The sequence below is a fragment of the Neolamprologus brichardi genome, chromosome 12 (genome assembly GCF_056152115.1).
Source record: "Neolamprologus brichardi isolate AB-2024 chromosome 12, ASM5615211v1, whole genome shotgun sequence".
NCBI classification, from domain to species: domain Eukaryota; kingdom Metazoa; phylum Chordata; class Actinopteri; order Cichliformes; family Cichlidae; genus Neolamprologus; species Neolamprologus brichardi.
In genome coordinates this window covers 24,651,959-24,665,784 of record NC_142115.1, presented here as the reverse complement: position 1 = coordinate 24,665,784, position 13,826 = coordinate 24,651,959, and the positions used below count along the sequence as shown (strand labels likewise).

Genomic DNA, 13,826 nt, shown 5'->3' with positions numbered 1-13,826 from the left:
AGATCTCCACTGCCATTCCCTGAATAGCAAGACCTTTGTCTCTCTCCAACTCTCTGGTCCTGCGCCTGCGTCTCTGTGGTGTCTCTCTAGTCTCTTTAGTGAATCGATATTTGACTGCGTGTAGAAGTTCACAAGTTGCATCTCTTTCACTCTTAAGTGCCTCTCATTCATTTCATACACGTAAACGGTGACGCCTTTGTCTTTGTTTCTCAGATCCTTTCATGCTTTGGTATTTTTGCTTTAACCATATTTTACTTGAAATGTCTTTGCTTGGATATACTTCAAGTTCTTCACAGCAATCTTTTCATTTGATAAATAACGTGAATGCATCCAGTATTTCCAACTGTAAAGCTCCGGATCTGGACACATCCGGATATGATTAGAGGAAGTGTATTTATATCCGGATTTGTTAATATGAAGCTCAGTTGTGTGAAAAAATATTTGCCACATTCCTGATTTCTTTGTTTTTCCCATATTTGTCACACGTATGTTTAAGATGTTTGCAGGATGGATTAACTACTTTTGGAAAACTGAGTTTAATTTCACGACCCACGCCGAGACCTGATTACTGTGAGACCTGTTGAATACAAAAAAAATCACTTAGCTACAAGCTGCAACACATCATGCCACAATTCAAGGATAAAAAAGCAAAGCCACTGACATGTATCAGTCTGGAAAGGGTTACAACAATCATTAATTCTGCTCTCTACTAAAAAGTCCTGAAAGAGAATGTTCAGCCCATCAGTTCATTATGGAGCTAGACAATGATTCAAAACACACCTCTGAAAGGTCAAAAATAAATTAATATTTTTACACACATGGTCAAAGTCTGAACTTAAATCCGATTAAGCATCATTAGCTTGACCTATAACAGATTGTTCAAACTCAAAAAACCCTCCGATGTGGCTGAACTGCAACAATTCAGCAAAAAAGAGTAGGCCGAAATTCATCCACGGTGATGTGAAAGACTCATTGCCATTTATAACAAACACCTAATTGCAGTTTTTGCTGCCAAGGATGGCACAACTAGTTATTAGGTTTAGGGGTCGATTACTTTTTCATGTAAGTTTGGATAGCTTTTTTTCCTTAATGAATGAAATCATCATTTGAAAAACTCCATTTCATATGTACTCGGATTATTTTTTTCTAATATTACAATTCAGACAAATTAAACAAATTAACATTAACAAATTAAAAGTAAACCAGGAAGGGAAAAAATACCTTTTTATATTTTTATATATATTTTAAAAATTAGACTGAAAATCAAACTTATTTGGTGAACACCTTCAGGATATTTGTCTTAATTAAGTTATATTGCTACAAAACACATACGTGTTGCTGTATTGCACAAGTATGAGAGCAAATTTTTACAAAGACAGAGCTCTAGGTATTGGCACTTGGTATTGGCATTTTCTTTGTCAAATCCTAGAGTTTCATTTTGCTCTTTTAAAGATTTTTAGGTTTAGGAAATCTAAATCAAATACCTGCCAGGAAGAACAAAAAGCATCAATTATGTACTAGGTAAATCAGCAGCACTTAAATCAGTATATGACAACTGGTGATTAATACAAAAAATAAACACTATCATATAGGTGTAGTTTAAGTAGAAGAAGGAGCTAAAAGCTCTGGTGAATCAATGAATCAACAAAATATTCCTCGCTACATCATAATCCCAATGGGAACTCTTGAGGTCTAAAATAAACCAACACTGGCCTTCTCATTCTCCATCGTTCAGCACAGGATTGGTGGATGTCATTGTTTATTATTAGGCCAAATCATTTCCTGCCTTTCTTCAATTCAAGCACATTCAAGAGCAAAGGAGGCAGAGAGGAGAAAGAGAGGCAGCATGTGAGATTTTAAAAATGTGTTTGTGCCCAGTGTACATAATGCACAAGCACTTGCATTTGTGAAAGGTTTCAATCGATCGGGCTGATCTTATTAGCCAGCGCTCTGACTGGCACATCAAACACAAAAAAAGCCTCTGCAAAAACAATCAGCTTTCACCCAATCGGGTGTGAAAAAACAGCGGAGCACTCCCTCCGCACTGTCCTTTCCACCCTGAGAGGCCCCTGGAAGACTCAAGTTACATCATCGCATCCAGAAGGTGAAGGCTCCCAGACACAGGAACAGACACTAAAAACTGCACACACGCACAGTGGTAATTAAGATCAGTAACCATGGAGATGGCAGAATTGAAGAAGCTGTTGGAGTGGATTGATTGTCTGAGCAATCCTAGTATTTGTAACCCTTTGAGGGGGCAGATATAGCAGGACTGCTCACCTCACCAAGATACAGTAGCAGTCTTGCAATGGCTAAATATAACTTAAAGATGGATGTGACCACCATGACGTTAAAAACTGGTTTGTGAAATCCTGTGTTAAAGCTAAGGTTAGCATTATGACTATTTGGGGGGTTATAACTACCTAGCTTGGTGGAGTACACATTCCTAGGTCAGGCTGTTAATAACTGCATAAGGTGCTCAGTTCTGTAACTTGTCTTAGTTGAAGCCGAGCAAGGTTGGCACCTACCTTTAATGCAAAGCAGTCACAATCTTAATATACATAACCTTTTATAACCAATTTAAATACAAGCCATTTTTAACAAATGGTTTCTGAATTATTGCACACAATTTAAACTATAGTAGTTAATAATATTCCCTGCTGCGTAGCCATTCTAATGCTGTTCTTCTCATGTGGCGTCATGCCATACCGGATGCGACACAACCAATATGGCAGATGCGACACGAGAAGCTTCCATTAGACGTGAGACAATGGAGGAAAGTGGTTCCTGGATGTTTCTGGCTGCTGCTCATAATTCAGAACTCCATCACCTTGTCTAAACACATCTGGGGGTTAAAAGAAAACCAAGATGGCAGCTGCCAGAATGTGAAAGTCAGGGGACTTCACAAACCTGTGGGTGACCAGGATTGAACCAGTCTTTCTACGGTTCATGGTAATGCCAGCCAGGTTGTTGCCACAGTAAGTAAACATTAACTACTGAGTAGTAAGAATGGTTGTAAAACATTAAAACAATGAAACCTTCAGTGGACTACAAGAAAAACAATGCACTGGGAATTGCTACCCTGTAAGCACAATTACAACAATTAGTAAGACTAAATTACTGCCTTATTGTGTACAATGAAACCTAAGTAATACTGATTTATTTTAAACATTACAATGAAGAACAAATTCCAACACAGTTTTTATCTACTTAAAGACCTGTCAGGCTTAAAAGTGAGGAATTGCCTTGTTTTTTTTCATAAACGGGTATTTAATTATTTTAAACTCAGCCAAAAAAAAAAAAATACTGAAGGACTTCTCGTACCTTTGGAATTCCCGGCTGATCGAGCCAGTCAGCATAAATAGCACCGAGGGTGAGGCCTTTTCTGGAACACAATGGCACAAGTGTTAGTATTATTCCTATTATTACAGCAATGACTGTTATTGCCCAAGACGCACTGTAAAAACATCGTTCTGGGAAAATACTGTTAGGGTTATGGCAGACTTGAGATTTAGGCCAACACCTTAAACAAAAAAGGGGCACACCCACCTTCCTATACATGGGCAAGAATAGAGGCGTGCACAGACAATGAATTGGAGTTATACATATGGACATGCAAAAAAAAAAAAAAGAGTCTATGTATATGCATGTCTGAGTAGTTGAAAGGAGGCCAAATTGGATGGTTTGCATGTGGAAATAGTCAAACACCATACAGAGAACACACACAGTGACCGGGCTGACTTGCAAAGACAAATGTGTATGCAAACAAACATCCCACATTCAGCCTGGTGTATTTATGCAAACAGTAAAGTATACATCAAGTATACACACAAAGTGCACAAAGAGTCGAAGAGTAACTAAATAGCATGCCCTTCACCCCACTATCAATCCTACCCGCCTGTGCTTAGAGAGAAAAAATTCCACTCTTGACTACTCTGAAGGTTTCAGTGCAGTATAAGTATACAGTAATACCTTCACTGAAACATTTTTATTTTTTATTTCTGGATAGTATTTTTTCTTTATTAAACACATGCAATTCAGGCTGCCCCACATTTTCCAAACTTATCCCTAAACGGACACGTTGAGAAAAATAACAGACACAGTATGTAAATAGGTCTATTTTGTAAATCTATTATAATTGTCACAATGGGTTTAACCTCCTGTAGTGACCATTTAAGGCAATCTTAAACTCAGTTCATCAGGCTTAATCTTATTCCAACTTGTAAAAGTCAAAATGTGGTTTAAACTCAAAGTTAATGATAGAAAGCTAACATGCTCACAAAAACAATCTGTGGCCTTGAGACAAACTTGAAAACAAGCATCCAGCCTAATTCTCAACATTGCTCATGTGACTAAATTGGCTTTTTGTTGCATGAACACTAGCCGAGTTCATGTAGTGCATTTCTAGGCAAATTAAAAGAGTGGTGTATTGGGAAACTACACTTTAAAGCATATTAGAAGAAGCAATAATCCAAATAAAACATCAACTTGCTTAAAAACCAAGGATTAAGAATGTGATGAGCAACTTCATCACAAGCGCATTTAAACTCTTGGCATGATTGAAATTATAGACAGAGTCTAGAGACTAAACATCTGCCACACCAACAGTGAGAACCCACAAAGTCGGATTACATGGGATTATGTCAGCATACTTCTCTTGTGTGGCAAACAAAAGGTTAATACACTTAATATACCACATGACTCATCAAGTGATGCTTAATAATAGGTCTAGTGAGAAATAAGCTTCATCTCTCACGAGAGCATATGAGGCATGTATCTACCTGTTCCGTTCTGTGACGCTAAAATGTAAACTTCACTTTAGTTTCACTAATTAGTCATCCTCTTAGTGACATGTAAGAATACACAGTTAAGTCTATATGTTTTTGGACAATGACATGTTTTGTATTTTGCCTCAGAACACCACCACTGTGGATTTTAAATTTTAAAAAATAGTGCAGAGTTTAATTAAAAGGATTTAGCAAAAATACTGCATTTTGTAAAGTAACGTGAAACACTTAGAAAATGTTAAATGTGAGGACCGTTTTAATATTTGCGGGAAGTCGCCAAATGCTGTTTTTCCTCCTTTGAGATGCTGTGCCAGCCCTTTACTGTGGCCACCGTCAGTTGCTGCTTGTTTGTGCGCCTGTTCGCCTTCAGTTTTGTCTTCAGTAGCTGAAAAGCATGCTCTATTGGGTTGAAACCAGGCAACTGACTTGTCCATTAAAAAATATCCAACTTATTTGCCTTAATAAACTCTTGTGTTGCTTTTGGAGAATGTTTTGGGGCATTTTCCATTTGTCCTGTAAAGTTTTTGCAGCATTTGGTTGAAGCTTAGCAGAAAGTATAACCCTGTACACTCCACAATTCATCCTCCTACTTCTCTCAGCAGCCATCAATAAACACTAGTGACTCAGTTCCACTGGCAGCCATACATGCCTATGCTATAACATTGCTTCCAACATGTTTGACAGATGATGTGATATGCTTTGGATCATAAGCTATTTTTCTTACTTTCTCCATACTTTTTATTTCCCATCATTTTGGTGCAAGTTAATATTGGTTTAATTTGTTCTTTTAGATGTTTTCTGAAAAAGGTCTAGTCGTCAGTGTAACAAGTGGTTTCCATTGTCACCATTGCCACACAAAAGACAACACTAGGTTCAATTCCACCAGGCAGCTAGGACTTTCTATATGGAGTTCACATGTTCTGATGTTTGCATGTTTGCTCTCATTATCTCCCACAGAATCTTAGATTAATCAGAGATTCTAAATTGGTTGTGGCTTTATGTGTTAGCCCTGCAACAGATCAGTGACCTGTCCAAGATGTACCCTCCCTCTCGTCCTATGGCAGCTGGGCTCCAGCCCCAAGAGATCCTCAACTAGATAAGTCAAAGAAAATGGATCGGTGGTTTTAACAATGATATACCTACTTACTCAAGAGTGTTCTTGACTTGCACAGAAGTTATGAAGGGCTCCTTTTTTTAAACCAAGGGGAGAATGTGCACTCACTTTAGCTTTCCTACACTGTCTCTGAGGGCTTTGGGTGCTACTGGCTAGTGCAGTGTGATCTTTAACTATCAAAATAACTTATTTTGGCATTTCACCCCAATGATGACCTTCATTTACATCTACAACTCCCTGTACCTCACCATGAAAGTTCTAATGAACAGATCCAAATGCAAAGTAAACTTTGATTAAACAAAGTAAATGATGGGGAACATTTTTCTGCAGAATAATTATTCTGAATTTTGATACTTTACGCACAATTTTCCAAAAATACAGTTTTATGTGCAATGGGGTGTTTTCATTGTGTTTTATTGCTTCCTAAAGGAATTGCTTGAAAAATTCCTCCATCACTTGTCATTGTCAGCTAATAGTATATAATTTTTGGCAATAGTGTAAATATTTACTTAATTATAGAAGTAATAATATTTTACAATTCTTCAGCCAGAAAGGAGAGCAGACAGGCAATGCGCGTGGTATGTTTTTGATTTCTGTGTGTGCTTGGGGTCAGGGAGTGAGAGGTTTGGGATTGTCTCTGGTTGCCTTTCTGTAAAAGTCCCTGCACGCCACTGTTCCAAGGATACATGACCTCACATCACGAAAAGACTGGCCATGACCCAGAGCAGCAACTGTCTATTCTAATCTTAAACCCTTCTATTTCACTGAGCTGTTTACTGAAAGAGGCATCAAATCCAAATATTGACTCTGCCCAACTCCCTCTGTTTAATTCAATCAATCTCTTCTCGTCCAGCAGCAGCACACTCCACATGACAGAGAAGGCAGAAAGAAAACACTGAGAGCCGACAAATAGATGCTCGAGAAAAGAAGAGTAGGAAAAGAAAGGGCTGATAATGGGAGAAAGCATGTGAATGACAGACAAGGAAAAAAACGTGTGCCAGCAGGACAAGACACATGAAGAGGTTAATGAGGCAATCGGCAGAAAAAGAAAGTTGAATGATTAAGAGAGTGCAGAGAGAGTGAGGGAGAATTAGAGAGGAGGAGAGCAGGAGGAGCAGTTATCCTTTTACACTTCAGTGAATATGAGAGTGAATGAGACTGTTCACCTAACAGAACTGGTGTTGGATGCTTCATATTTCCACAGTGGGACCAAACGCATTTTACATGAAATCGATTAACATATCACATCTGCCACTGAACGTTTAAAAGCTACATTGAAACAAACAAAAAATAATAATCTTTAACCACATCTCTTATTTGTCTGCAACTAGAAACTAAGACTACTCCTGCTATAGTACAAACCAAATTGGTTTTAATGCATCTTTACATTATTCATGAATTACACTGCCGAGAGTTCTCATAGCAAACAACATACCTTTCCATGCCGGGAAAGCTAATCAGTAACATTTGCAGGAAATCCTGTTTAAAACAGAACAAAAAAAAAGACAAGCAGAAATGGAGTCGTTTAAGTAGATGTGGGAGGAAGACAAAAAGAAAAGAGAAAGGCATACATGATCTTAAGTCAAGAGTACAAGGTTAAACAGTGTTTATGTTACTTCCTCTATTTAGTGGGAAGACTCAATCTGCGACTGAAGTAACAGGAGCCAGGTGGAACTCATATGCACGCATGCACACACACACACACACACACACACACACACACACACACACACACACACACAGTTCCAGGTGGGATCACTCAGCTTTGTGGCCCCACCAGAATAAACACATGTGCCTCTGTTGATGTACAATCATCAATTTGAGAGAAAGCTATTGTAACAATGTGGCAATCAGGTTTACATCAACCTCCCAATAATTTATAAAAGCAGCAAATGTGCTGGAGAGAGGGGTCGAATTAAATAGTTCACACGTGAGCTAAAATGTTATCAGCAGCCTCTGAAGTAGCAGCAGAGATATGTTTCCAGCCTCACCTGGGACAAAATTAGATGGCCGTGGTATTTCTTCACAAATAATTGGAAGAATTCAATAAACTGTTGCTCTCCCACTTGACTGGCCAAGAACCTGAGGAGAAAGTAGCCCTGGACAAAGGGTAAGACATGCAAACAATCAATTATAGACAAACGTCTATAGCACCAAACAAGAAAGCTCACAGAAATTTAAAAAAAAACAAAACAAAGAGATACTATAAGTTTATTCGATACTTTGATTGGATCTGGTTCTTTTATTTGTCTTCATTCCCTCCTTTCTTTGTTCATTTCCTACCTTCCTACTATGACATTAGTCTCACCTTGAGGTAGTGGACTTGCATGAAGGGTTTTTCAGGGTTGAGGGCATGCTTAACTGTGGAGGAGCCAGATTCACTGACCTGACCAGTCTTCTCCATGTTAGGTCTGCAGGAGGGCAAACAGAGCAGGGAAGAAAAAATTGCTCACAGAAAGACTGGACAAGTGAAGAGATCGACGTACAGCACACAAAGCGAGATTTTCGGCACACGCCATCAGCAGTACTGTGCACAGGTACATGACAAGACTAGAAGGCAAAACAGGAGTGAGATGTTGGAGAACAGGAGCACATTTTTATTTTTATTTTATCTTGCTCTCCAGACATTTTAGTTGCAGGAAAACCACCATTTCAACAGAGCAAGAGTACACTGTCAGCAACACTAAATGGCACCGCTCAGGCCATTTCTCAATGGTGAACACATTGCCAAGTTGCCACACTTTGCCAGAGGTAGGCTGGAAATAAAACTGTGGATTTATAATAGCATACTATAGTGTTTATATGACCTCACAGTGCTGTGCTCTAACTTTTACTGCCCGTGAGTCATGGAGCGAACATATAACACTTGCGCACAAAAAACGCACCCCCTGACTACCAGCACAAAAGAGCCACGCTCTGGGTTTCATTTTCCCCGTCACGAAGATACAAATCATCCCCTCAACCTCCATAAAACACACAAACAAACACGCATAAAACCAATAAAAAACCAGACAAACAAATCCCTGACATGGGATGCTGTGCAATGATAGTTTTAGTTAGCTGGTATTGATCAGGATGAGCAGATTAACTCAGTGTGCCAATAGGAAGGCCTTGAAGGATCACCCTCCTGCCAAGTCGATACGGCAGGCGCCTGGCCCACCAATCAATACACCCTTCATCACTGGCTTGCACTTTTCCACAAGACCGCTTCATGACAGGGCCAGACACACACACGCACACGTACATGGACGATCGGAAAGGCTAAAGGCACAGAAAGTCACATGTGACTCTTTAATTTTTTGACTTGAGCCTAAGCAGGGAGCCACAAGTTGGTCAAATATTTAATTTACACAAGTGTTTGTCCAGACATGGTGAGCAGAAGAGGGAAGGCAGGATGCAGAAGAGAGGGGGGTAAAGCAGACTAGGGCTGAGGACAAGACAAGGAGGAGGTGTGGGAGAAATCAAGGGCAGAAGATAGGCAGGAATGTTTGGTTTGCTTAGTGTACTGAAAGAGAGGAAGTCATCAGCTTCCTGGAATTTCTAAATTCAACTGGTCATTCTTTCAAGCACTTTCATCATGCATCTGAGGGCGTGTTCCCACTTGTGTGGATGTATGCATGTCATATAAATGCTGTGCGAGAGAAATCGCTATGGAAATGACCTGATTTCGGAAAATCCGCCTCAGAAAATCAAACTAATGATGTTGACTCTCCAGAAATAAAGACTTTCATTATTCTCAGTCTGTCAGTGACTGTATATTAATGAATAACACATTTGGATATAACAAACAGGCTACAACTTAAAATTTAAAATATGCAATATCGTGTTTGTTTTATATGTGGTCCCTTTATATCAACATTTTCCTTTAAACACTGGATTTTTTTAAAACTTGCTCTCTGTCCAGTCACCTGCCCATTTCAGCCTGTGGCTGTCTGTTCCTTGCGATAAGATGAAATGGACTCTTTTTAAGACAGCGGGATGTGCTGTACCCCTGGGAACTTGTGTGTATGTGTTTGTGGGTCTGAGAGGAAAAAGAAGGATTAGCACAAAAGATGAAAACAGTGACAGAACATGTACTGTCTTTCCACGGAAAATGTAACCATTTCTTATGTCAGAGACACTAGCAGCAGACCACGGAGAGAAAAAAAATGTTGATTCATCACTGTCATGTTAAACAAAGGGACTTCAGCCTTCTTTATAAGGGATTTATTGATGTGTGAATCCCTGGGTTTTGCTGCCTTTCTTTGTCAGGGATGATTAACTAAAACTTTAGGAGGAAACGGTGCTTGCTGCCTTCAGCGTCTCGTAATAGCTAAATGTATTTCAGAATAAATGGCGTTCTTATCTGACTTGTAGGGCAGTGAGAAGGGGGGTGTTTGTCTGTGTGTGTGTGCATGCGTAGCCGTGCGTACACCTGGGTGTGTCTGAGATTGAAAGGGAGAGAAAAAGCGAGCGGAAATCAGGAGCTATTACTGACAGAACTTAATGTCAAACGAGAACACACATACACACACGAGAGGTTTATAGCTCCGTGAGCCATATCCTGACAAATTACACTGGGTTGACTGTGGAAACCGGATAAGGTAGAGCAGCGCTCCCAGCAGCCCAGTAAATCAGCAGGGAGAATGGCGTCTGGCCCAGGCTGCCCTAAATATAACTCATCTGAAATGGACTGATAAACACTGGCCACTGGGGCCCCTGCTGGATCATGGGGTGTCAATTGTGACCTACTGAACTTGGAAAGAACAACCTACCATTTAGCCTTTGTGTGTGCATTTGTGTATGGTGAGGACATCTCTTTGTATATATCCCACTGTGGTTTCCTTCCCTTCCCTTCAGCAGATCCTTAGAGAGTCTTCACTGTGTTGTGACACTGAGTTAGTGTTTATGTACATGTGGTTCTAATGCAAATGAAGTTACATGTGGACTTGGGCACAAAGGTTGTGTATTCCACATGAAAGAGTGATCTGTGTCAGGACTTTGAGGGCCCTACAAAATTCATAAAGCGCTTTACAGTACAGACTAAGATACAATAACTAAAATTGTAAAAATAGATAAAAAAAAAACAAACCATAAAGGCAAGCTGACAGAGACAGAGGTGGTTCCTAAGTTACTTTTTAAAGGTATCATTAGTGTCCACAGATCTTCATGAGGTTCCACAACCTCAAAAGCACAATCACCTTTTATCTTTAACTTGGATCTTGGTACAGCCAATACACCTAATAGATCTTGGTGTTATGTGTGGTTGTAGTAGCTCACTGATATGTGGAGGCATCAAACCGTGATGACCAAAATTTCAAATTGAACCCTTAAACTTCCCAGGGAGCCAGTGTAAAGAAAACAAAAATCTGCGTCACACCTTTAAGGGGACATGCAGCAGCATCCTTGAGTTAGTTATCAGTTTTCAAGTTTTCAGGAATTGTTATTCAATTCATACTCTATAATAATGATGATGAGTTCAGAGTCATTTTAATGTCCAATGAGAAAACTGATGAAGACTGCAGTGTGGTGAAGGCCTCAAAAAACCCCACACTTCAGGTTCTGCATCACCTGTATTACCCTCAGGATCAAGAATAAAGATCAAGGTTAATCTCGACTGCTGTACACTTCATCAGACAACAGTTTTCATATGGAAAACAAAAAACTCAATAACTCTGTTTGTTTAAAAAAAACTGTTATAATGAATTTTTATATGGGAAATTTCCCCTGGAAAAATAACTATAATTTAGTAGTAATTATAGGTGAAACTAGAAGCGCTGCTCCACGTCAACTGTAATAACTGAGTCATTAGTCATTTACTATCGTAAAACTTTATTTTTCCATCGACGCATACTGTATGCCGAATTCCATTCTTCACTATGGTGTCACGTCAAATGTCCACAGCTTTATCTGACTTGCTGGGCACTACAGGCACTCAACATTACAAATCAGTTAACTCAAACTACATGAACAATGACTGCATTTACCTCATAACTGGCAGTGAATGTCTTAGCTCTTCCCTGGAAGCTGATAAAGAGTTTTTATATAGGAAGGACTCAGAAGATAAAATGTTATAACGAAATGCGTAGATGCACTATAATTACAACGGGCTCTGCTGAAAGTAAACAAACAATAATTAGCTTTGCTAAAATGTACATGCTGACAGAAGTAAAGGAACACAAACGGGAGCACATTTGCAGAGTAACAGCCGCATTATAGAAGTACATATACACAGACTAAATGTGTTCAATCATTAAGATCATTAAGCCTGTGAGCAGGGTTCATTTATGCCCCAACTTGCTTTGGCAATCTTTTTGGAGTTATTTGCCACTTTGACAATAGCGTGTTTTTCACTACAAATGCAACACACCATGTTTCCATGTAGCAGTCAGTCAAAACATGCAGCCAGGCTTGCATGTGTGCATGTGTGTGTGCACATACTGTAAAAAGTTTGATGTTGTTGATGTAACCCCATCAGGCGACAAGAAACCTAAGCCTGATCCTCTCTAACAACCCATGTGTCTGTCTTGTGGAGGAACACTCTGACCGACACCACTCTCCAATGTATATTTAACCCTTTCCCGCACTGCCAGCTTCTTCTTTTAAGGTACATTGTAATTCACAGCCATGGCTCCTTCCATGTTGAAGCCTACCACAAATAAAGACGTTATCAGACAGCAGTCTTAAAGATCTGGAACAATTTAAATCATAAAAGTTTTAAAAACAAAGGTAAATTCACCAATAAAGAACATCACTAACACCACATGAAGTATTTGAAGCAGGCTGAATTTCACTGTTAAAGTGAATGTGAATATCCATAAATATCACAAGTGTAACCACCAGTGATTTAATGTCTAATGAGAGCTGCAATACGCACAGAGAAATCAACAGCATTTTCATTAGCTAAAGGGTTAAGCCCTTGTTGGGGTTTACAGCTATAATCCCCCGATGACACTCTGCTTCCACCCTGGATGAAATAAAGCAGGGTGTGGGTCCCACACTGTCCGTCTGTCTTAATTTATGTGTTTGCGCACACTTGCCTTCCTCGTGATGTGAGCTTTTCTAAGACATGACGGTACAGCACACCTGGATATACTTTATTGCCACACCTGCCACACCTGTACCCCTGGAATGCCTAGACTCTACGTTCATGTGTGCGTCTGCATGTGCAGACACTAAGAAAAATCTAGGCACAGTCTGGTCTGAAAATAGAAGATAACATTCACTGTAAAGAATCTGTTCATTGCAAAAAAAAATTTATCTCATTGTATATGGATTTTTTATTTTAGCAAACAGTTTAGGGTCAACATAATCATAACATGATGCAAAAATTGGTGGTAACTGAATCAATAAAACAAATTAAAAACCTAATTTTGCCAACGAACATTAACTTCATTTTGAGCATCATCAGTGGTGATAAGAGCTGATGTCTTAGACTATGGCCAGACACCAAACACACATCATGTTAGAAGTGGACTATGCACAATTCATTGAATTCAGGTAAGGGCTTTGATTCTTGCCATGGTGCTGTTTAGTTACCCTCCAAAAACGTGTTTCTGTATAAAGACACACACCTGAGGATCTGAAGTTCCTCTTTTGAGTTTTGCAACTCATCGGAAAGTCTTCTCCACCTCAGAAGTGCCTTCAGGTCAAACTGCTCGGTTTTCTCCTCTAAAGAGAGCTGGAGGGAGACACACGTGGACAAAAGTCAATGCAAAATTGCCAGATGAAAATCCAATCCAATTTTATTTATAAAGCACTTTAAAATACCCAGCACAGGAACAAAGTGCTGTACAGAAAATAAGCTAAAACAATAGAATAACAGAAAACAGCAAAATAAATAAATAAAACACATAAAACATAAAATTAAAACAGCCCTATATTAAAACAAAAACAAGATAAAACAGCATCGAAAAGAGCTAAATATGGTGAATTCTGCAAAAACA

At 39.2% G+C, this 13,826-nt stretch overlaps 1 protein-coding gene across 2 annotated transcripts in view; it reads right to left on the bottom strand.

Moving 5' to 3' along the window:
* Positions 1-13,826, bottom strand: part of aopep (aminopeptidase O (putative)) — an 89,880-nt gene that overhangs the window by 40,045 nt on the left and 36,009 nt on the right. For both annotated transcript variants that reach the window (XM_006789804.3, XM_035907341.2), the window contains exons 8-12: positions 13,455-13,561; positions 8,210-8,312; positions 7,893-8,000; positions 7,337-7,380; positions 3,325-3,385 (exon numbers count right to left, since the gene is read on the bottom strand). In XM_006789804.3, the coding sequence (XP_006789867.2) occupies positions 3,325-3,385; positions 7,337-7,380; positions 7,893-8,000; positions 8,210-8,312; positions 13,455-13,561 (423 nt within the window). The remainder of the gene's footprint in view (positions 1-3,324; positions 3,386-7,336; positions 7,381-7,892; positions 8,001-8,209; positions 8,313-13,454; positions 13,562-13,826) is intronic.